Source organism: Carcharhinus amblyrhynchos, chromosome 30, assembly GCF_965287045.1.
Source record: "Carcharhinus amblyrhynchos chromosome 30, sCarAmb.v2.hapA, whole genome shotgun sequence".
NCBI lineage: Eukaryota > Metazoa > Chordata > Chondrichthyes > Carcharhiniformes > Carcharhinidae > Carcharhinus > Carcharhinus amblyrhynchos.
Genome location: NC_137353.1, coordinates 21,197,277 through 21,222,709, shown reverse-complemented (window position 1 = coordinate 21,222,709; position 25,433 = coordinate 21,197,277). Strand labels below are relative to the sequence as shown.

At 41.7% G+C, this 25,433-nt stretch overlaps 1 protein-coding gene across 1 annotated transcript; it reads left to right on the top strand.

Annotated features, from left to right (window-relative positions):
• Positions 1 to 910: 910 nt before the first annotated feature.
• On the top strand, positions 911 to 20,088 carry casp9 (caspase 9, apoptosis-related cysteine peptidase). Its single transcript, XM_080215525.1, has 9 exons — positions 911 to 1,267; positions 3,001 to 3,241; positions 6,178 to 6,239; positions 8,555 to 8,731; positions 9,656 to 9,745; positions 11,909 to 12,059; positions 14,673 to 14,849; positions 16,362 to 16,471; positions 19,126 to 20,088. Exons 1-9 carry the CDS (start codon positions 1,136 to 1,138, stop codon positions 19,237 to 19,239), a joined length of 1,254 nt encoding a protein of 417 aa, XP_080071651.1. The 5' UTR covers positions 911 to 1,135; the 3' UTR covers positions 19,240 to 20,088.
• The last annotated feature ends 5,345 nt before the right edge of the window (positions 20,089 to 25,433 follow it).

The window sequence follows — 25,433 nt, the reverse complement described above, 5'->3', positions numbered from 1 at the left end:
AACACCAGGTTAAAGTCCAACAGGTTTATTTGGTAGCAAACAACACTAGCTTTCAGAGTTCTGCCCCTTCATCAGGTGAGTGGGGAATTCTGATCACAAACAGGGCATATAAAAACACACACTCAGTTTACAGAATACCAACTAGAATGCAAGGCTTTACAACTAATCAAGTCTTAAAGGTGCAGACAATGTAAATGGAGGAAGCATTAAGCATAGGTTAAAGAGATGTGTATTGTCTCCAGACAGGACAGTTAGTGAGATTTTGCAAGTCCAGACAAGTCATGGGGGTGACAGATAGTGTGACATAAACCCAAGATTCCGGTTGAGGCCGTCCTCATACATGCGGAACTTGGCTATCAGTCTCTGCTCAGCGACTCTGCGCTGTCGTGTGTCGTGAAGGCCGCCTTGGAGAACACTTACCCAAAGATCAGAGGCTGAATGCCCGTGACCACTGAAATGTTCCCCAACAGGAACAGAAGTCTTGGGGAGACCATGCAGATGCTACGACAACGGATGAATGAACACTGCTCAACAATCATCAGGCAAGACTGTTCTCTTCCAGTCGGGAACACTTCAGCGGTCACAGGCATTCGGCCTCTGATCTTCGGGTAAACGTTCTCCAAGGCGGCTTTCACGACAGCACAGAGTCGTTGAGCAGAAACTGATAGCCAAGTTCCGCACACGAGGACAGCCTCAACTGAGATCTTGAGTCCAAGTCACAGTATTTGTAACCCCTATGACTTGCCCGGACTTGCAAAATCTCACTAACTGTCCTGTCTGGAGACAATACACATCTCCTTAACCTGTGCTTAACGCTCTCTCCACTCACACTGTTGGTACCTTTGAGACTTGATTAGCTGTAAAGACTCGCATTCCAATCGCTATTCTGTAAATTGAATTTGTGTCTTTATATGCCCTGTTTGTGAAAAGAACTCCCACTCACCTGACGAAGAGGCAAAGGCCCCGAAAGTTACTGGCGTTTGCTACCAAATAAACCTGTTATATTTACCCTGGTGCGGTGAGATTTCTGACTGGGCTCCAGCAGCGCAGCCGGAACCCGGTCGGCCGCCATTTGCAGAAGGTCAGGCAGCGGCTGTGGGTCCCTCACCGCCCCGGGGGAAACCGGCAATCCAAGATGGACGACTGTGAGAGGAAGCTTCTGCAGCGGCACCGCCTGCCTCTGGTGACAGGACTGCAGCCCGAACTGCTTTACGATCGCCTGGTGGCGAAAGGCATCTTCAGTCAGGACATGATCGAGGAGATCAAGGTGCGAGAGGGAGCGGGCCGGGGAGGGCGCAGGCCGAGCCCGGCAACCAGGCTCCCTTCTTCAATCTGGCCCGCGGCTCTCGGTGTTACTGGGGCAAAGGGGGAGGGGAGGGATTGATTGGACTGGACTGTGATGCTGCACACAGTTGAATATCACAGTTCACGGAGCCCTTGGAGCTGGGTGAGGGGGATGTTGAAGAATTGGACTCGACTGTGATGCTGCACACAGTTGAATATCCCAGTTCACGGGGCTTTTTTGCGGGGGCGGGGGCGGGGAACGGTTTGAAGAATTGGACTGGACTGTGATGCTGCACACAGTTGAATATCCCAGTTCACGGGGCTTTTTTGCGGCGGGGGGGAACGGTTTGAAGAATTGGACTGGACTGTGATGTTGCACACAGTTGAATATCCCAGTTCTCCGGGCCCTTGGGAGGTGTGGTTGAACAATTGGACTGGACTGTGATGCTGCACACAGTTGAATATCCCAGTTCTCCGGGCCCTTGGAAGGGGGGGAGGTGTGGTTGAACAATTGGACTGGACTGTGATGCTGCACACAGTTGAATATCCCAGTTCATGGGGCCGTTATAAATGTATGTATGTGTGTGTTTGCATGTATATGTGTGCATATTGTGAGAGGCACCACTCTGCATCAATTGTGGGGTAGGTGAGGAGGCAGCTCCCAAGCCGACCTCAGCTGGAACAGGAATTGAATCTATGCTGTTATCAGTGCTGACATTATGGGCCAAATAGCCTTATTCTGCAAATCTGTGATTATTCTGAACCACATGTCAGTCAACTGAGCTGAACAACCCCTAATGTTGCAATTAATATGTTTAATAACTAACAGTCAAATGTGTAAACTTGCATAAAATAGCATGAGTAAAGGTACAGTAATTACCTTTACTGTAGTTTAAGTTTTGTTTGCTTATTTTGATATACAGTTGCATACTTTAAATAATTGTTGCAGTAAGTAGTCACACAACACCACGTTAAAGTCCAACAGTTTTATTTGGTAGCATGAGCTTTCGGAGTGCTGCTCCTTCATCTCTTTCTTGCCTGATGAAGGAGCGGTGTTCCGAAAGCTCGTGCTACCACATGAACCCCTGTTGGACTTAACCTGGTGTTGTGAGTCTACTTAATGTGCCTACACCAATCCAACACTGGCAACTCCACATCACAAATAATTGTTGAAATGTACTTACTTGGATCTTGCAATAATTAAATATACCAGTGTAGTAATTAGTTATTTATTGCTTCTGAGGTTTTCAAATATTAAACACTGCAGCCAGTTCTGTACAACAAAATAATTTAAGGAAATCAAGTCAGGTCAAATAAAATATTTTAATAACTTCTGTCTGCTTGTCTTGTTTCTTTTCTATTCTCTTGTCTATATTATTTTGTATGTAAACCCTGAACAAATCAAGGAAGATCAAGGGAATTTACAAACATCATGTTTGAGACATAGCCAGACACAATTTAGGAATAGAAGTGTAGCTTCGAAGTTTATATAATTTTTTGTAAATTGGTTTGTGAATGTGCTGCTTCTACTATTTCCTACTTCTGTTTGAAATCCTCCTTTCGTTACTGTTTGTCTGATGAAATTCGTGAAGATTAGCCATTTAAATAAACCAAGTGCCAGCTAACATTGTGACAATGTTAATACTGCTTAAGTTTGAAATTACAGTATTTAAATGATCGTCAAAATGTAGTTTACAGAATTTTCTCTGACTGTAGAATTCGGGCACACGCCGGGACCAAGCCCGTCAGTTGGTAACTGACCTGCAGACTCGTGGGACAGCAGCATTTCCTGCTTTTTTGGAAAGTCTGGAGGAAACTGGACAAGTTGAGCTTGTTGATTTACTGCGAGAGGGACTCCCTGTCCACGACAGGTCCTTCACCCCTGTTAAACCAGTTGAACCCTGGAAAGGATATAAACCTGTACGGAAGGACACCAGGACTTCTCACCCTGTCCAATGTACGCAGGTTGTGTTTGAAGAAACTGATTGCTTGACAATATGGATTTACCTTAACCCTGTTCTGGTTACTATTTAGTGGCTAATCTAGGACCAGTTTGTAGCTACTGATCTTGAGACTATAAAAGTCCCAGCCATTGTTTTTAGGCAGATGTTGAACAGTTGCTTCGCCTCCCCTTTCCTCCTATAGGGAAGAAGTCTAAAGAAGTAAACTGGAAGCTAATGGGGCAAAAGGTTTGAAGGGTGCACAAAATGGTACAGCAAACGTGAAGGGAATCTGATTTAGCAAATGGTTCAGAAACTTATAGGACAATGAAACTGATATATCAAAGAGACATTGGGAATGAAAGATAGGGAATGCATTTTTTTTTTCTCAATTCTGTTCAATGGGATGTTGATTAAACATAATCATTGGTTTTTTTTGCTATAAAATAATTCATTGAGGCTGTGAAGTGTGCACACTTTCAAACTGGTTTGATATAGTATAAAAGAGCATGGAGAGATCTGCCATAAAGAAAGACATGCGTTTTTATTTAAAGTTTATTTTTTGGTCACTAGTAAGACTTACATTAACACTGCAATGAAGTTACTGTGAAATTCCCCTAGTTGCCACACTCCAGCACCTGTTCAGGTCAGTGCACCTAACCAGCACGTATCTCAGAATGTGGGAGGAAACTAGAACACCCAGAGGAAACCCACGCAGACACAAGGAGATCGTGCAAACTCCTCACAGCCAGCGACCCAAGTCGGAAATCAAAACTGGGTCCCTGGTGTTGTGAGGCAGCAGTGCTAACCACTGTACTGCCCTTTCAGTTTCTAAGGATGCCACTTATTACAGCCTGCATAAACAAGTTTTCTATTTCTCATCTTTGAAAACACTTCAAGCTTACACTTTATAAAAACTGACATTGGGGTAAAGTGTAAACACATTTTGATTTATAGGAGTCCAGCATCACAAGCAGGATCTGAAAAACAGTGTCTAGAGAATGTAACAACAACTTGCATTTATATAACATCTTTAACCTAGAAAAACATCTGGTTATTTTATACAGCTGTAATTAGGCAAAGATGGAGGTGGAGCTGGATGAGGAGGTATTAGGAGATCTTTGTTTAAGAAGTGAGTTTGAAGGAAACCTAGGTGAGATGGCGAGGCAGAAGAGTGGGAAATCCCAGGGTGTGGGACCCAGAGGATTGCCAATAGTGAGGTAGTGAGAAAAATGCTCAAGCTGTTGGAGATGGAAGAAGAGATGGATGAGATTTACAAAAGAGCTCTGAGAGGTAGGAAAGTCAAGGCGAAGAAGGAATTTAAGGATGATTAGATTTTAGAATATGAGGGACCGAGAGCCAAAGTATGGTAGCAACTACAATGAGGGAAAGTCAGCAGGACCTGGTATGGGATTCAATTTGATGAGCAGAGAATTTGATAGGCTGAAGTTTAGAGTATGGAAGGCTGTCCAGAACAGCATTGGAACAGTCAAGGCTATGAATGTAAGTTTCTGCAGCAGATGGGCTGAATAAGGGCAGAGATGTGCAAAGCTACAGAGGTGGGCAGGGAGGATATATCAGAAACTCAACTCAGGGTCAAATAAGATGCTGAGGTTGAGAACAGTACAGATTAGCCTGGGATATCAGCTGAATAAGGGAACAGGATCCTAGGCAAAGGTCCAGGCTTTCTGGCTGTGATCAAAAGCAATGGCTTTGTTTTTCAATTACATCAACTTACATTTGTATAGCCCCTTTAATGTACTAAAACATTCCAAAGTGCTTTGCAGAAGCATGATAAAACAAAATGTGACACAGCTTAGTAGTGGGTCAGGTGATGAAATAGTTCGATTTAAGGAAGGTCTTACAGGTGGAAATAAAAGGAGGGAGCCAATTTCAGAGCTTAGGGCCTAGGCAACTAAGCTCTGAATGGTGGTATGATCAACTGAGTTGCACAAAAGAGAAAAAGGGTTAGGGGAGGCTGATGTGAGAACCATGTCAAGTCCTGCAGGCATTTGAGAAGAAAAATGTACCATGATCACAGAGGATATGTTTTGTGACTCAGATTAAGACTGTTGGTAACCTAAATGACCAGTTTCATATTTGTGGTAAAGGCGGGCACAAATTTTGGAAGGAAGAAATTCAAAGGGATGGTAGTATGTGAGGTCTTAAAGATTGAGGGCTGTTTTTCTTTGCACCAGGTTTGAAAGAGCTGTTTTTCTTTGCACCAGGTTTGAAAGAGATGAGAATGATACCATGGAGAGGAAGGATAGTTAAATGATCAGCAGTTTGGTAGAATTGTGGGCAAGACAGCAGAAGGTAGGTTTCATGGGCAAGTTGAGCTTGGATGGGGATGTAGGGCACAAACTGGAGACTGAAGCAGCATCAAGGTAAGGGGAGGAAAAGCCTGAAAGAGAGATTTGATTTGATGGGTGAAGATAAGGGAGGTTTACCTTAGTGACAAAGTCTATGAGCTTCACAATCTTGCAGGAGGTGAGGCTGGAGGAAATTGGGGGGAGCGGGGGAGTGGAAAAGATTCAAGGGATGATTGATAGTTAAGAAAAGCAGCCAGAGGTGGTGTTCTGCTCTCCAGAAGTAGGCAACGTAGTCGAGGTGAAAGTAATTTGCCCTTGCATGGTCTGGTCAGAGTTGGTGATGCTCAAGCCAGTTGTGCATCAGTTTTGCTTCAGTCTACATCTCTTGGATATGAGAGATAAAAGACAGAGCATAAACCGGGAGCAGTGGTCAGAACGAGAGAGTAAAGATTTTACCAAAGATGAAGATATCAAAATGTGGAGAGGAGAGGGTGTCAAGTGGGATGACAGTGGTAGAAACATTGTGGCGAATGGAAGATACAAAGCTGGGCAGTTTGGAGTTTTGAAGTGTAGCTGTAAATGACTTGAAAAATTGTTCTATTGAGAAAGGTGCAACACAATTTTGTGTCCTTGTGTTTCAGGTACAGATACATATCTCAAACCTCCAAGTCAACCAATTATGGAAAGACTACAGGATGACATGGTGAGTGGTTATATCAGTATTCTATACAAACTATTGTTGAGTTTTGTGAAGGATGTTAGTTGGCGTTGAGCATAATTCAGTCCCAAATTCAATTTCTGCAGATACAGTTTTTGGAGATTTCCTGTATGTACAAACCAATAGACATGAAATTTATAAATGTTGATGTTCAGAGGGACTTTGATTTGATTTTGAAAGTTCACAAGTATTAGCACACAGTGAAAAGTATTGTTTCTTGTGCGTTATACAGACAAAGCACACAGTTCATAGAGAGGGAAGTGAGAGAGTGTAGAATGTAGTATTACAGTCATGGTTAGGGTGTAGCGAAACATCAACTTAGTGTGAGGTAGGTCCATTGAAAAGTCTGATGGCAGCAGGGAAGAAGCAGTTCTTGAGTTAGTTGATATGAAACCTCAGACTTTTGTATCTTTTTCCCAATGGAAGAAGATGGAAAAGAGAATGTCTGAGGTCCGTGGAGTCCTTAATTACATTGGCTGCTTTGCTGAGGAAGTGGGAAGTGTAGACAAAGTCAGTAGGTGGGAGGCTGGTTTGTGTGATGGTTTGGGCTATCTTTACAACCCATTGTAGTTTCTTGCAATCTTGGGCAGAGCAGGAGCCATACCAAGCTGTGATAAAAGCAGAAAGAATGCTTTCTATGGTGCATCTGTAAAAGTTGATGAGAGTTGTAGCTGACATGCCAAATTTTCTTTCTGAGAAAGTAAAGTTAGACTTGAGTCTACTCGTACAAGGAACACAAAGTTAGCATGCAGGTGCCATTAGGAATCAAACGGCAACTTAGCCTTTATTGTAAAGGGATTAAGAGTACAAGAATAAGGAAGTTTTAATTATACAGGACACAAACTGGGTGAATGAAGCAGAAGGAGAGACCACATCTGGAGTATTTTTTTTTTATTCATCCATGGGACATGGGCATTGCTGGCTGGCCAGCATTTATTGCCCATCTCTAGTTGCCCTTGAGAAGGTGGGGGTGAGCTGCCTTCTTGAATCGCTGCAGTCCATGTTCTCTGCTTTGACCTACAATGCCGTTGGGGAGAGAATTCCAGGATTTTGATCCAGAGACTGTGAAGGCAATATATTTCCAAACCAAGATGGTGAGTGGCTTGGAGAAGGACTTACAGGTAGTGGCATTCCCATTTATCTGCTGCCCTTGTCGTTCTAGATAAAAATGGTTGTAGGTTTGGGAGATGCTATTTAAGGATCTTTGGTGAATTGCTGCAGTGCATCTTGTAAATAGTACACACTGCTGCTACTGAGCATTGGTGGTGGAGGGATTGAATGTTTGTAGATATGGTGCCAATTAAGTGGGCTGCTTTGTCCTGGATGGCGTCGAGCTTCTTGAATATTGTTGGAGCTGCACCCATCCAGGCAAGTGGGGAGTATTCCATCACGCTCCTGACTTGTGTCTTGTAGATTGTGAATAGGCTCTGGGGAGTCAGGACATGAGTTACTCGCCGCAGTATTCCTAGCCTCTGACCTGCTCCTGTAGCCACTGTGTTTATGTGGTGAGTCCAGTTGAGTTTCTGGTCAATGGTAACCCCAAGGATGTTGACAGTGGGGGATTCAGTGATGGTTACACCATTGATTGTTAAAGGGTGGTGGTTAGAGTGTCTCTTATGAGCGATGGTCATTGCCTGGCATTTGTATGGCGTGAATATTATTTGCCAGTTGTCATCCCAAGCCTGGATATTGGCCAGATCTTGTTGCATTTGAACATGTCCTGCTTCAGTATTTGAGGAGTCACGAATGGTGCTGAACATTATGCAATCATTGGTGAACATCCCCACTTCTGACCTTATGATGGAAAGAAGGTCATTGATGAAGCAGCTGAATATTGTTGGGCCTAGGACACTAACCTGAGGGACTCCTGCAGAGATGTCATGGAGCTGAGATGACTGAACTTCCACAGTCATAACCAGCTTCTTATGTACCAGGTATGACTCCAACCAGTGGTGAGTTTGCCCCCTGATACCCATTGATTCCAGTTTCGCCAGGGCTCCTTGATGCCACACTTGGTCGAATGCGGCCTTGATGTCAAGACCTGTCACTTTCACTTTGCCTCTGGAATTCAGCTGTTTTGTCCATGTTTGAATCAAGGCTACAATGAAGTCAGGAGCTGAGTGACCCTGGCGAAACCCAAACTGGGCGTCACTGAGCAGATTATTGCTGAGCAGGTGCACAGCTTTGATCTCCATATTTAAGGAAAGAAGTCAAGCAGAGACTGTACTGAGTGAAAATTACATTTGCATTTTCAGGAGGTGTTCCTGTGAATTTCACCTTTCCCTTTTCCCCACCTCCAGATTTACAAAATGGACGCTGACCCTTGTGGCTTTTGTTTGATCATCAACAATGTGGATTTTGATCAAAGCAGTGGTCTGACTTGTCGCGCAGGTTCTGACATCGATTGTGAAAATGTGCAAAATCTCTTTCAGAAGTTGCATTTTGAGGTTATCGTGAAAAGAAATTTGACCAAAGAGGTGAGTATTTCCTTACACCACTAATAATCTTTGATTTGCCAGTATCGGTTATAGAGCACACGATGTGCCTGTAGAAGGCAGCACCGCTTTGCCTCAGACCCTTTGCAAAGGAATCTCAGTGTAACTAGTCAAGTGAATTCCAAAGAGCCATAAAAAAGTTTTTGAACTTGCTCAAAGCATGATTGCCCCTTCTGTAATGAATAGCATACCAAGAGTTACAGAGGGCCATCCAAATTCACCAGGAGCCTTGTAGAATCTCTCATATTTTCATTGGAGCTATCATCAGCCAGACCAAGTTATGTATCTCTCTTCCTGGAATTTAGCAGTTAACTTGAGAACTTAGTCAGGCTTTGATAAAAAAAAAGGCCGGCACACCTCTCTGAGCCTTTTACACAGTAGGAACAGTAGTAAGCATTTTGCTCCTCAAGTCTGTCCCACCCATTCAATGAGATCAAGACTGATTTGGAACCATATACCTTAATACCTTTGGTCAACAAACATTTATGAATCTCCGATGTAAACGTAAGGATTGACTTCACGTCAATTGCCATTTGCAGAAGAGAGTTCTGTACTTGTGCCAGCCTTTAGGTGTTTCCTAATTTCCATCCTGAAAGGTCTGGTTTCAATTGCTAAACTGTGCACCCTATCTATCCAACCAATGGCTGGAGTTGGACATAGCAGAAGGTTTACTATTTATGCAGTGACTTTATTCATTCCAGAAACTGTATGCATTACAAACATTTGGAAGGACTTCCTACCTTATGGTTTTCTTTTAACCTGGACTCCCTACCACTTTTCACTTGCCCTGGTAAAACAGATCGATGGATTCCATGTTCCCTGTTGATTTGTGGAAATCGTATTTTTAATATGTTGCATCCTGGATTGTTGGTGTTTCCTCATTCTGTTATTGCTTCTCTCTGACAGTTGATGATAGAGGAGTTGACTAATCTAGCTCGCAAGGACCATACGGATTTTAACTGCTGTATTGTAGTTATTCTTTCACATGGCAGTCAGGTGGGTGAAGATACTGATTTAAGCAGTAGCACAGTAATTGCATGGCATAATTTAGTCCAGTAGATTAGTAATATTTTAAACAATAGGGGTGAAAATTTCTTGTCTTTGTTTTACTTCTGTTTACGTGTTTTAGTGTTTTTTTTCACTTTGGTTCTGTCATTTGAATGCTAGTTTTATTTCTTTCTACTTCTTTTTCTGCCCTAGATTTCCTGTTCTTTTCTCATTGAACCATTGGAAATATTTCTCTTCCTCAATTCAGTGATAGTTCTAAATAGCTCTGTGTGGCACTGTGGTTAGCAGTGCTGCCCTCACAGCGCCAGGGACTCAGATTGAATTCCAGCCTGAGGTCATTGTCTGTGTGCAATCTGCACGTTCTCCCTGTGTTTGAGTGGATTTCCTCTGGGTGCCTCAGTTTCCTCGCATGCTCCGAAGATGTGAGGGTTAGGTTGATTGGCCATGGCAAATTGTCCTTCAGGGGGACTAGCAGAGTAAATATGTGGACTTAAGGGGACGGGGTCTGAGTGGGGTTGTTCTTGGTGCAGGTTCGATGGGCCGAATGACCTCCTTTTGAACTGTAGGGATTCTATGATCTATGTACAACAATCACTACTGTCCGTGATGCACTGCCCTTAGGTGGGATTTACAAACAAGCTTCTGCACAATCTTTGAGCCGCTGTACTGAGGTGGAAGTGTTTCCCAAAGACCTGCATGTCCCTTCAGATCCCAGTCCCTGTTGCTGCAAAGGACAAAGTCCAAAGGAGTGATCCCTGACACTAGCCATTTAGGAGAACTGAAACAAAGACAAAAATTGCCAGAAACAAAGCAGGTTCATCAGTGTCGGTCAGAGAGAAAAGACAAGTTAATATTTGCGTAAAGTATTCCTTTCTCTCTTAACTGCTGAATTGATCTGTGTTTCCAACTTGATTATATTTCCGATTCTCACCATTTGTTGCTTTTTGTTGCTTGTCTTTATCATTGTGAAGTGCTTGGTGGATGCCATTTGTTAAACTTCAACTTCTGGAATGGCTGAAAAGATGTATAGACAGTTTCATTTTAATTTCAAATGTTAATACATTCTAAAAAGAATAAAAAGTAAAACCACCTTAATATCTTGACACTGGGTTTTTTGTTTGCAATTTTTGTTGTTAAATTAGAATAAGAAAATTGTAAAATGTTTTTCACAAATGTGGTTGTCACTTAACAACTTAATGAACTTGCATGAACAAATTGCCCATTTGTCTTCATTCCATGGTGCGGTCATGACCTTTTTTCAAACCCCACCGACCAAAACTTGCACTTTACAAACTGTTGTGTTTTGAACTTGAAGCATCTAAGGATAAAAGGTAACTGTTTTGGAAGAACTTGTACTTAATTGTTACTGAATTTCTGCTTCAGTTGATGAGAAAATGAAGGGACCTTTTGTCTGGGTCAAAAATTCCAGCCTAAGATGATAACAAAGAAAAATAATCAGAGGTCAGTGACATTTGTCATGAAGCTGGTTGGAGTTTCATAATCATTTTAGCTGCCAGATGAATGCATGGTGTGGGAGTGTTCACAAAAAGAGAAGTCAAATATAATTGCAGAAATAGGCTGGGGAAACAAACTACTCATTAAAAGAAAAGATATGTGACACATGACGTGTAAGAATGATTAATTCTGAATACAAAAACTTTCGTATTTGTGCGAAACTTTACGTTCCTTTAGCTGAAGAATATTTATACTGTGGAATAGAACTTTTCCTGATTTCAGGCACTTACTAGAACCATTAAACCGTACCAGCTCAGGTGCAGCAAGTGTTAGACACAGAGTAAAGCTATCTAATACTTTACTCCTGATAATGTATCTCAATTGCATCCTCAGAACTTACCACTTATAGCAACAGTGGCATTTTACGTGTCTTGTATTAGCCTCTCTTGCCTGCTCTCTGAGCAGGAATTTCAGTTTACAGTATGTTTATTAGACAGAAGACTTTCACCCCATCATTATGTTTACAACACACATGTCAGTATAGAACAAGTGTTTGTATGTATATTATCCATTGTTTTTACAGTAACAAACATTAGATGTGTATTGGTGTACATTGCAATAAACACAGTAGTCTAGGTGTAGATGCACACTATGCTGTTATGATGTTGAACATTACACACATGTTTCTCTACTCAGGCTCAGCACAGGCAGTTTCCTGGTGCAATTTTCGGAGTGGATGGGGGTAAACCAGTTCCAGTTCAGCATATTGTCAGCTACTTTGATGGTTCACACTGCCTGACACTGCGTGAAAAACCCAAATTATTCTTCATTCAGGCTTGTGGTGGAGGTAGGTGCCATAATTCTTGCTGAGTTGTGGAAGTGGATTACCTATTAGAATCATTAAGAATAATCAGTGTAGTAACTATTGGCATAGTTAAACCAGTGACTATATTCAAAAGTTAGTTCAAATTTCAGCTACACAACCACAACCAGAGTCCTTCTAATCTTGTTCCTACGTCATTTGTGGGCACTATTATTCTCCTTTTATTGCCTTGTTTAGATGGATTATTGCTTTAACTCAGTCTTAGAAACAATGGTCAAATCCACACTGAAATATTTGCTGTCAAGAGATGGTAGTGGAGTGGTTGTAGCTGGACTTGTTAAAAAAAAACACACCTGATCTACGGACACCTGGTGTGGAGGGGGGAGGGTCGGGGTGACGACCTCCTTGTGAACCTGCTCCTGGGCCTGGCGAAACGTGTCACTTACAGGTCCAGGCAACAGGCGATCAAGGGGGCTGCCCGTCCTGACTGTCTGCCCCTCCACCGCGGCTACATTCGCGGCCAGGTGTCCCTGGAGAGTGACCATGCAGTGTTCGCAGGCGCAGTTGACGCCTTCCGTGCCCGTTGGGCACCACAGGGGCTGGGGTACATTATTGACCCTAATAATCACATTTTAATTTGGTGTTTTTATGTTTCATTTGTATTTTGTTTCTGTTTGGGCTGTTCCCCCTACTTTTGGGGAGCTGCCCCTTTTATTTTGTCCTAATTTAAGTTTGTTTATTTGGTTTGACCTTAAAAGAGGCCCAGTGGCCTATACAAATAAATCTCCTGCTGATTACTATCTCCTACCTCCCCTCAGCTGATGAATCAATCCTCCAGAAATTTGACTGCATTGGGGAGGGGGGAGTTGGGGGGATATCAATCAGCAATGATATCTCGGGAGTACCATTACTGACCATGCTACCCAAGTCCTGAAGGATGTAGCCACCAGTATGGGATTGTTACTAATGGTAAGACAGCCATCACAGGAGACTACTTAATTGCATCATCACCACTCTTAATTGTCATGATACATTGGTTCACAAAAGCATTTATAAATGTTATGTCCACACTGTCCTCATGCCTGCATTGTCATGATTTCACACTGAGAATACCCTCCATTATGTCATGTGATGCTAATACTGTGCGAAGTGGGATTGACCTTGGTCTGATCAAAAACAAATTCAGTAGCTCAAACTAAGCAATCGTGAGACACCTTGGCCAGCTGAATTATATGCAGCCACAATATATTATCTCATGCTTAGGAAATACTTCACTTCTCTATCACAAGCAAGCCAAATGACTAGCCCCATTCAAAATGTTGTGCAGGTGAGTTTGACATATCCCCTGGTGAAGCAACAGCAAAGATCTTCATTCTTGCGTATCAGTGAAAACAGCACTGTATATACAGAGCTGTACAATCTCACAACAAAGAGATTGTGCCAAACCTCGCATGACCAGTCACGAAAGGTACTAAGTTGTCCACCGCCAAACAGGAGAATGGGAGGTCATCAGTATTCCAAGTTCAGCGATGGGTGTAGTCCAACACATGGGTGCAAAAGCAACAGAACTGCAGTGGTTGATCATTCCCAGTTTTAGTTTCTGTTCCACTTAGACACTCCAGACCTCACTACAGCCTTGATCCAGACATGGACCCAAGCTGAATTTTAGAGGCGAGAGTGACTGCCATTAATAGCAAGGTTGTATTTGACTTGAATGTGGTACCAAGGAGCCCTAGTAAAACGGAAGTCAATGGGTATTGGGGAAACTCAACTGACTGGAATCATGTCATTAACTGCTTCTTTCTTCAAAGGTCCATGACATAGTGTGACTTTAGAAAATCTTTGGTGCATTTCTGGTAATAGTTACCTTGTGAAGTAATTGGATTTGTTCTCCCCACTTCTATCATATCCAATCTCTTCCTTATTACTTTTATTGATGCACCTTCCACATTGCCTGCACAGAGAGGGAAATAAATATCGGCACAGAGACTGAACAATTAGAAGAAAGCAACCCAATTTCTGTTTTTGATTTATTCTACGTTGTATGCACTCAGAGAAGAATATTAATTTGAATTTTTTGCATTAGCATTATCATCTTCCCTTTTCCATTGAAGTATAGCAATTTTAAGACTGGAAGAGGCCATTTCAACAGTGCTGAGATTAACTATTTAAATTGTGCTATCTATTTACTCTAGCTCCATTGTTCTGCCCTTTCCCTATGTTTTTATATTCTTTTTTAAATACTTAGCCTTTCTAATCCAAATACTTATAAAATTGCCTTTGAAGTTCTTTGCTGCTCTTGCAGCCTCTTCGATCATCTACTGTCCAGCCATCTCTTTTTCTTAAGTGCTTTCTCCTTAACCACTTTTTATCAGTTCCAATTGTCTCTATGAGACCATCTGTTTAGTTAATTGCTTGGAAGAGCGTGGCCAATGCAGTTTTGAAAGAGAGACCGGAGGGAGAGAGATAGGGCAAAAGAATGTACAAGTGGAATAAACCAGCAATGCAACCAGAGCGGGACTATAGTGAGGAGGTCAACTTTACACACCATCTCAGAGTATCTGAGTTATCTGAAGGACTCAATCCAATAGGTTTGTACTTTCATGGCATAATGGTGAAACATTTTCTCTTTTACAGTTCTGACGGATACAGGATTCAAAACTGCTGAGGAGGTGGATAGTGCTTTTAGTTTACCCTATGACACCATTAGTGTGCAGACCGACGCAACTTCTTGTCCACCAGAAGATGAGCCAGATGCATCATCAAGTTTACCAACCCCTAGTGACATTTTGGTCTCATATTCTACCTTCCCAGGTACCCTTACTTGCCCTGTTAATGCCTCTGGATCAATGTGAACCATGTTAGCAATGGATCTAATTGAATTTCAGCGTCATTGCATTTCTCAGGCACAAGCAGCCAGCATCAGTCAGTTCATAACACTTCTATTAACCTGAGTTAATTCCAATCTTGTGATTTTTGTATTTATCAAAATGATGAATATTAATGCTGGAAAATGAAGCACCTCCAATTCTGGCAATCCAACTGGTGACATTTTCCATTCATCATGTAGCCCTGTGCTTTCTGGAATGATGCTCACAGTTCTTTGCCAATTAGCAATAGAGGGTCATACTCTACACCCACCTTTGTAAGAAAAAAAAGTACTGTATTATTAAGGGGAAAGAAACTAAGTTTCCAAAGCAGTTTGTAAAGAAACTATGGTTTTGAAATGAAGTTAGGAACATTGAATAGGATACAATATTACTCGTGGATGTCTTTTATGATGAGAATCCTAAATGTTGAGTAGTCATTTACATTTTTACATAGAATGTAAAACACAGAAACAGGCCCTTTGGGCCACCTGATCTATGTTAGTGTTAATGCTCCACACAAATTTCATCCCATTCTTTTCCAGCAGGGTGGCACAGTGGTTTGCACTGCTGCTTCACAGTGCTAGGGGCCTGGATCAATTCCTGGCTTGGGTCACTGTCTGTGTGGAGTTTGCGTGGGTTTCCTCCGCGTGCTCTGCTTTCCAGACGTACTGGTTAGGTGCATTGACCGAAACAGGTGCTGAATTGTGGTGACTAGAATTTCACAGTAACTTCATTGCAGTGTTACTGTAAGCCTTAATTGTGACAAATAAATAAACTTTACTTTACCTAATAGCATAACGTTCTGTTTCTCCCTCTTTTGTGTGTTATTCCAGCTTTCCCTTAAATGCATTTATGCTATTTGCCTCAATGTTCTGTGAAATAGCATGTTATGCATTCAACCACGATAGTAAAAATATTTCTCCTGAATTTCCCATTGGGTTTCTTGGTGGCTGTCTTTTATTTATGAACCTATTTTTGGTCCTCCCCATCAGAGGAACTATTTCCCAATGTACCCTAACAAACTCTTTCATAATCTTGAAGACCTCTACCTCTACTTATGATATGAAGATGCTGGAGTTGGACTGGCGTGGACAAGATGACACCAGGTTACAATCCAACAGATTCGCTTGAAATCACTAGCTTTTGGAGTGCTGCTCCTTTGTCCATCTCTACTTAGCCTTTTATTTTCTAGAGAAGAGAGCCACAGCCTGTTCAAACTTTCCTCATAGGTAGAACCTTCTCAGTTCTGGTATAATCCTTAAAAATCTTTGTGCCTTCACCAATGCCTCTCAATATTTTATAATATTGAAGTAGTTTCAATATTATAAAAAATTAGTAGTTTCAATATTACAGAAGCTGTACTTTCAATATTACAGAATTGTAGAAACACTTTTACAGTTTTTTTTCTCTTATGCCACATAACAATGGCTTATTCTGATGTTTGTGAACTCTTTAGGCTATGTGTCCTGGCGAGATAGAAAGGAGGGATCTTGGTATATGAAAACTCTAGTGGATGTTTTCAGTAAATATGCCCATTTACATGATCTACAGACACTCCTACTGCAGGTGAGTTTTATTTTACTATGAGCCACAATAAGTTGGGACAGAATACTTAGGGTCAGCACCCGAAAAGTGCATTGTATTTGGTACGGGTCCTGACTGACCTCACATTCTCCACCCTACATGCTCATCCAAAATTCTGCACTTTCTTAACTTGCATCAAGTCTCATTAACCTGTCATTTCTGTGCTTGCTGACCTGCACTGGCTCCTAATCCAACAATGCCTCAGTTTTAAAATCCTTACCCTTGCCCCTTCCTATCTCTGCGAACTCCTTCAACCCTACAAACCTTCAAGATCTCTGCACTCCTCCAACTTTATCTCTTGCACCTTTCCTATTTTAATCGCTCCACCACTGACAACCGTACTTCAGGTTGCTTTGGCCAAAAACCCTCCATAAACCTCTCTGCTTTGCATCCTTCTATCCTCTGTTTAGATGCTCCATAAAACCTATTTTTTCAATCAAATCCCTGCCAGTATCTGTGGCGTCAAAAATATTTTTCTTGCTAAATGCTCTCATTTAAGTGCCTTGTGATGCTTTCTACATTAAGGATGCTGTATAAATACAGGTTGTTCTAGTTTGTTCTGCTTAAAAATCTCACACTTATGTTCCATAAGTGGCAACAATTCAACCCCATGTCAGATCTTTATTAATTGCAATTAGCTTTTTAAAATAATTTACCATTAGGAGGGGGATTGAATATAAAAGTAGGGAGGTCTTGCTGCAGCTGTATAGGGCATTGGTGAGGCCGCAGCTGGAGTACTGTGTGCAGTTTTGGGCGCCGCACCTGCGCAAGGATATTTTGGCCTTGGAGGGAGTGCAGAGGAGGTTTACTAGGCTGATACCGGAGTTGAGGGGGTTGAGCTATGAGGAGAGGCTGAATAAACTAGGCTTGTACTCGTTAGAGTTTAGAAGAATCAGGGGAGATCTCATTGAGACGTATAAGATGATGAATGGGATGGATAGGATAGAGGTGGAAAGACTCTTCCCGCTCAAAAAAGACAGTAGGACTAGGGGGCACAGCCTCAAGATAAAGGGGGGGCAGTTCAGAACGGAGTTGAGGAGGAACTTCTTCACTCAAAGGGTGGTGAATCTCTGGAATTCTCTGCCCGTTGAAGTGGTGGAGGCTGCCTCGCTAAATATTTTTAAGAAGCGGGTTGATGGGTTTTTGATAAGAGAGGGGATTAAGGGTTATGGGGAGAGGTCGGGAAAGTGGAACTGAGCCACGACAGATCAGCCATGATCTTATTGAATGGCGGGGCAGGCTCGAAGGGCCAGATGGCCTACTCCTGCTCCTATTTCTTATGTTCTTATGTTCTTATGAGATGGGGGTCATTCAAATATGGACAGCTATACTTGAATTAATGAGTGTACATTGTTCTCAGCAGATGCTTTATCATCACAATATTATTACAGGAAGCAATTGTTCGTGATACATGATACTCCTCAAATCAAATACGTAATTTCCTCAATATCCTCCCGTCACTACTACATGTTAGACAGATATCAACCAGTTATGTAGCCCAGTGTTATTCAGTTCAAATTAATCTCTCCATATACAACTAAGTTTGGAAGGACAAACCTAGAATTGTACTGCTGGATATTTTCACTGTTGATGTGGAGATTATTAGCTAAATTTGATAAAGTTCCACTGAAACTTAACTGACAACACCAATGACTTGAAATGTACATTGTACCTGGAACATTGAGAAGAACAGGTTGAGTGGGATGATTTTATTTGTTCTTAGTTTCTTATTAGTTCTTTTTCCGAAGATACTACTCTTGTTGGATATGAATAGCCTCCATTGGTGGCCATTCTTAGGTTATGGTGCTGTGTTGGTGAGTGTAATCAAGCTCTTCTCTTCACAATCAAGCCTGTTCATAGCCTCAGTGGTGGCACTGTGGTTAGCACTGCTGCCTCAAAGCGCTAGGGATTCAGGTTCAATTCCAGCCTTGAATGACTTGTCTGGGTGGAGTTTGCACATTCTCCCTGTGTCTGCGTGGGTTTCATCTGGATGCTCCAGTTTACTTCCACAGTCCAAAGATGTGCAAATGTGGGGATTGGCCATGCTAAGTTGTCTCTTAGTCTCTAAAGATGTGTAGGTTAAGGGGATTAGTGGGATAAATACATGGATTTACAGGGATGAAGCTTGAGTAAGATACTCTGTTAGAGGGTCGGTGCAGACTCAATGGGCTGTATGGCTTCCTGCACTGTAGGGATTCTACGATTAAATGCTCAACTCATTAAATAGGTACCTGTATCTGCAGCTGAAGTGTTGTAACTTGCCATGACCAGGGGCTGGAAGGTGGAATTAAAATGAGTCGCTAGTTTCTTTTTTCTCTTTTTTGGAAAGGGCAGACATGATGGACTGAATGGTCTCTTTCTGCACCACAGCTTTTCTATGGTCCTATGTTAAACCAGCCGAATTGCAAGGCTGTGGCTACCACCAGGGTTGCAATTTGGGAATCCAGGGATTAAATCACAGAGCTTCCTATGGCTCAGGTTCAGGGTTGGCTGCATACATTTTGGCTTCTTACGAGTTTGTTTTACAATTTAATTTTAAAATACGGAACAATATAAGTATTCAGGCCTGTGTGTCATTATGTGGTTTGCTGTAGAGAATTTTGAACAGGTGGTTCAAGGTGTTATCTATTTTTCAGGTAACAAGAAGCATTTCAGAAAATGAGGAAGCTAAAGGATTGTACAAGCAGATCCCTGGTTCCTTCAACTTCCTTCGCAAACATTTTTACTTCTCTAACAAAGCGAAGTGGTGATGTTTTCAGATTATGGATTGACAAGATTAGCAGCGTAAATATGTGGGATTACGGGAATAGGGCTTGAGTGGGATTGTGGTTGGTGCAGACTTGATGGGCCGAATGGCTTCCTTCTGCACTGTAGGAATTCTATGATGATTCTATGAAGTATTCGGCTATCAGCTTGCTATAAATCACTTCGAAAAATCTCAAATATCTCAGCATTCTGGTTTTTCAAGGAAATAATTATCAGCGTGCTGATCCATTCCTCTCCTTCAGGTTGTATATTTCTACTGTAGTTCAGAAATTTGTATCATATTAGGTTACACAAGGAGAGTGTTGAGTGCCAATTAATCATTGAATGTATTTTAATGTGCGGGTGACATTGCACAATTGATGAACTAACCAGCATTGACACAATCCATTCATTGTGCTAACATTCAAATAAAATAAACCTTGTCTTTTTGGGGAGGAGAACTATTCAAATTACCTTTAAGACACTTTACTTGTTCAGCTGGGGAGTAACAGAAAGCAAGATTTGGTTTCAGCATCTAAAATTGACCTTTCTCCATTCGATACTTGAATTGATGAAAGAACAATTGGATTCACACTATTTTAGTTCTTCAAACACATGGAACCACTAGAGAGTGGATGGTGAAATGAGGCAGTTTTTTAAACAAATTTACAATTCCCTTAATGTGTATTGAATTTTAAACAATATATTTTCTTACAAAAGACATTTCAAAAATAGCTGTTAACACACCCATTATTTTCAATATAAAAATTTCATTTTAGCACAGCACCAACTCTTGAATTAATAAGCTGAATAGGTGTCAAGAAAATGTCTCCCACCATCTTCTTTCGGTTACTTGGGAGCCTTGCTTTCTTCTCCTCCTATTTCTTCAACTTCTGCTTGCGCCATGAGATCAGCAATGTTTTTCTCTGGGTCATCAATGTGAGCGCTCATCTCATCACTTCTACCGATGATCTGGTCGGACATGGTCTGGAATTTGTCCTGCATCTGTTGAAGCAGTGTGGTAACCAGGGTGGTCAAATCCTGCACCATCTTACGCTCATCTTTCCGACATGGTTTTCAGTCTAATTGCTGGGCAGCTTGGTTACCACAACAAGCAGTTATGTTCAATTAATCTTGCCCTACCCCAACCCTGAGCTGGATTATGAAATGTGAGAGTTCTATTTAATTAGCTTCTGTGCCTAAATCAAGATGTATGGTAAAGAAATAACTTTGATCTTTGTTCTGAGTTAGTTAATCTTAGCACACTTACTGCCATTCCAGCTACAACTGGTATCTGTCGACACGGATAGGAAGATTGAAAACAGGCCAGTGTGCCCTTTCTTAATCAATATTGATGACCCTTACCGAAAGCTGAATAAAGACATGCTTGGATTGAGTTGTGATGCCTTCCATGTTTGGATAATTTGTCAGTGTTCATAGTCTACACTTGGGGATAAAATGGGTCATGCTAGACAAGTTACCAAAGCAAGACTGGCACTTTTGGAACTGTAATCCAATGTGGAGTGAGCACCTTCAGGAGGGAGAATGGGCAAAAGTCCAAAATAAATCAGTGTTTGTAACAGTTGTCTGATATTTTAGCTCACCTGGTGTGAATTGAATCAACTATGAAAGCTTGTAAAATATTTAATATTTCACTAATTTGTAACTTTGTACTTTGCACAATCAAAAATGCAGTCATGAATTGTATATTTTTATTATAAAATAAAAATCCGTCATAAAGATTTATACAAGAATGTTGCATTCTTCAGACCACAGTTTGTGGTATTGTTTATAATCTGTACAGTACTCTCCCCATGCAAGACTCAGAAAATAATGTCCCTGTAGCCTAGCCCTCATTGCAAAACGATTTTGTTTCCTGGTATATCTGTTGTACAACAGCAAGAGTTCTGTTTGCAGCATAAATTTGGAATCATTATTGCTTAATGTAGATTTTAAAAGATGAATTTCACTTGTTCACTGGATTCCATCATTGCATTCACGTGCACACTCAGCAAGACTGACTTGTTTGTTGAAAGGTTATCCTGATTACCAGAATGTTGCAGCATGAGCTCTTTGGACACAGAGATGATGGCCAGGATTTTATGGCCTCGCTCGGACAAGACTGGAAACTCCCACCTGAGGTCAATGGAGATTTCCATTGTCAGACCCTCGCCCGCTCTGATTCTAGGTGGGCAACGTGGTAGTTCCAGCCAGTAAAATTCTTTGTGTTAATTTTTATGAAACCAATGATGGGAGCACAAAACGGGAATTAATGATGAGAGACATTTCACTCACAAGGGGACCTCAGGTTTTGTCATTCATAGAATCACTCTCCCATTCTGAGTCTGTGGGTTCACTGTGAAGTGCCACTTCATCACTTGAAGATATATAGGCATTAATGGCATCAAAATGTAGACAAGAAATATTGTGGAGGTGGAAATAAACAATTTTTGTGATTGAATGGATGGGTAAGAGGATCAAGAAGATAACTGACCAGATCTTGGCTTTCAGAGCCAGTATTATATTTTCTTCCAGCAGGTTTTTTGCAATCTTTCATAGGCATCATTGATAAGACCAACATATCTAATTGCCCTTGAGAAAGTGGTGGGATGCCACATTGTAGATTCCCTGCAAGTCCTTCTGGTATAGATCAATTCCAGTGCCTAGTCTGATGCTGTGTGATCCAACTAGTCTTACAAATTGAATTTTTAGTAGATTGGTTCAACTGATTGATTTACTTGGACAGTTAGAGTCAACAACATTGCTGTGAGTCTGGAGTCACAGGTAGGGTAAATCGGGTAAGGACAGCAATTTTCCTCCCCTAAAAGCGAGCCAGATGAGTTTTTATGATAATCCAATAGTTTAGTGAGGATTTGACCCTTAGAATACTAGCCTGGGTCTCTGGATTACTAGTGCAGCATCATTACATCTAAGACACTGCCCTGCCGGAGACCAGATAGATTGACAGGCTTGGCTCCATATCAGGTGAGGAACACACTGGAGGAGACTGCTGCCCAGGAACAGGTAGGGAACCTGGAATACAGATAGAGTCGGGAGGCCGTGGAGTATCTAGAGAGCAGCTTGGGTGATGATGGGTCAGAGTTGAAGGAAGAGATCAATGGGATGGGAGGGCAGGTGTGTCCATGATCTGAAGGGGATAGTTTATTTGCTTTGTGGCCCGGAGGGAAGTATTTTTCCTCCTTCTTGTACTTGAACAATGCTGGAAAGGCATTTATCTTTTCCACGCAGATGTCCTTGCTTCCCTCCAGCTCCCAATGTTCAGGAAACCTGGAAGGCATAAAATGTCAGGCAAGCAACCTTTGTATAATATTTATCCCAAGAATGGGTTGATCAATCCCATTCCTGCATCCTGCCTCGACTAAGAATGGAAATAGGCATATTTCAAGTTGATTGGGTTTGGGTTTGACATTTCAATACTTTCCACAGCTCATCCATTTTGGGGTTTAAAAGCCCCCACATTATATTTGTGGATGGGGCCAAAATGATGGATGTTGAGTTTCAGGATATTGCCACTCATCTATAACTGAACATTGGACAAACAATTCACAGCACAGACCCTGTTGCGTTGAGAAGCAGAGTTGAGTGTGAGCACTGTGTAGGAACTGGCTCTGTATTTCTGGATGCAGTCATACGGAGAACAGTTATGGAAAGAAAACGTTAAAAGACTCTATACCTTTCCTGATGTAATTATCTTTTCTGCCAGTTCTGGAAGGCCACTTAACTCTTCAACTGAGAGAGATGATCTGTGTGTCAGAGAACGCTAATTAAAACTCAGAGCTATCTTAGCCTCTGCTTCAGCAAAGCCAATGTATTCTTAGAACAGAGAATATGCTGGTTTCGAATTGCAGAGGCTTGTGTGCCAACAGCTAACGTTTTGTGGGACTTGTATTTGCAAGAACAGGAATTCCTGCCTTGTGCATGCAGAGACTGGTATCATTACAAGACTCGGGTAGGATTCCTATTGAGTGTAAGAAGGAAATGGATCATAATGAAGTGAGATTGAAGCAACTGGGAATGGTGTTTTTGAGTAGGGCCCGAGGGGAGAAGATGCGATTAGGATTAGGGGTAGAAGAAGATTACCAGTGTTAACCAGAGAAGGGAGAAGTGCAAAGTGCAGTAGGGCAGGCTGTGGGGTCACAAAATGGTAATCCTCGGAAAGTAAGAATCTGCAGTAGTGGAGGAAAGAGTACGGATGCACAGATCACAGAACAAGGCGATGTAAGAAAAGCAAACAAAGTACAGCAGTTTATTTCTTGAGAAATAGAATTAAGAAACAGCAACATTGGGCAGTATTTAATGAAGGCATCTTAATCACCAGCTGGAAAGTTAGCAAGAGCTCAGTGTCTCTTGTAGGGAACACCACTATATTACTGCCACTCAGCCAGGCACTTGGTTGGACAGCAGTGGACTTCCTTGCGATCAAGAACTTGCAGAGCAGGTGTCCCACCTGCCAAGAATTGCCAGCTAAATCAGAGGCCAATTGAATGGCAATACCAGTGGTGAGATGCTGCTGCTGGTAGGATATCCATCCAAAGTTTAGGATTGTCACTGGCTGGTGATGGGGGGAGGGGGGAAGCAGGAGGGTTGTGGGATGGGTCATAGTGGAGGAGCTGGCCAGGTAATGGCTTTCAGTGTGCCTCTCATATACCTCTCCCCTTCCCAACATCTGGTCCCTCGATCAGGCATTAGTGTCTTTGAGCCAGGGACACCACCCTGGAAACTTGCAAGCAACCATGTGCATGTTTATTTGTCATGTTCATTGCATGTTGCTTCCTGCCGCTGCTAGGTTAATACCTTGGCAAGGAGTAGGAAAGCCATCCATAGGCCTTCCTGCCACTGACTTAATCAGGTTGGAAGCAGGAAGGCAGGGTCCCAACCCGTCACTCTCCGACCTGATTAAACACCAAACTTGCCAAAGCGAAGGCATTAAATTCCATCTATCGTGTTAGATCTTTATCGAATCTTGGTTAGACCACACCTAAAATACTGTGCAGAGTTATGATCTTACGTAGAAGGGACATAGAGGGACATAGACATTATAAGGCTAATAACAGAAGTGAGAGGTTACAAGGACAAGAGAGAAATTGATTAGACTTGGAGCTCTGAAAAGAAAAGGCTGAAAGATAACATAATCTTTAAGGTTATAAAAGGAATTGATAATGTATAGATACAATGTTTCCACTTTTGGGAGAGACAATAAAGAGGCCATAAAAATAAGATAAGTCACCAATAAAGGAGTTCAAAAGGAATATTTTACATACCTAGAGTGATTAGAAGTGGTGAGCTAAGCTCACTAAATAGTTGAGACAAACAGCTAAGTGCATTAACGGAAGCCAGATAAACATACAAAGAAGGATATAAGGGTTATGTTGATAAGGTTAGATTAAGTGAATTGGGAGGGGGCGCATGGGCAGCAGAAACACCAGAAAATATCTTTATCCTGTTTCTGTGCTGGATATTCTATGTAATTTAGTGTCATTATCTGAAAGAAATTAAATTGCTGGAGTAGAACAAGAAGTTAAGGTTTAAACATGAGAAGCCATTTTTTTAGGGCAGATTTCAGGAAATTCTTCACCAGAAAATGAAAGAAATGTAAATTTGTCTGCAAAACTCTCTATCACCCATTTTACAGTATGACAAGGAAGTGATCTGTATGTGGATCAAGGCAAAATACTGCAGATGCTAGAATCTGAAACAAAAACAGAAATGCTGGAAAATATCAGCATGTCTGATAGCATCTGCGGAGAGAGAATAGAGCCAAATGTCTGGATAACCTTTTGTCAGAGCTTAGTATGTGGAATTAGTTTCCATACCACTAGGTGATGGGTTAGTGGTATTATTGTTGACTATTAATCCAGGAACTCAGCTGATGTTCTGGAAACACAAGTACAAATCCTGCCACAGCTGATGGTGGAATTTGAATTTAATAAAAAATAGCTGGAATTAAGAATCTACTGATGAACATGAAACCATTGTCCATTGTTGGGGGAAAATAACCATCTGGTTCATTAATGTCCTTTAGGGAAGGAAATCTGCTATCCTTACTTGGTCTAGCCACAGCAACTAGGGATGGGCAATAAATGCTGGTCAGCCAGTGATGCCATGTCCCATGAATGAACTAAAAAAAAGGTGTAGTCAAAGACCCAAGATCATTTAAGAAAAAATAACTGAAGAGCAG

Excerpts from the sequence above, each read along its gene's own strand:
- casp9 (XM_080215525.1), top strand. The coding sequence starts at position 1,136 with ATGGACGACTGTGAGAGGAAGCTTCTGCAGCGGCACCGCCTGCCTCTG. Across the intron at positions 8,732-9,655 it reads AAAGAAATTTGACCAAAGAG|TTGATGATAGAGGAGTTGAC; the intron begins GTGAGTATTTCC and ends TCTCTCTGACAG. Across the intron at positions 16,472-19,125 it reads TACAGACACTCCTACTGCAG|GTAACAAGAAGCATTTCAGA; the intron begins GTGAGTTTTATT and ends TCTATTTTTCAG.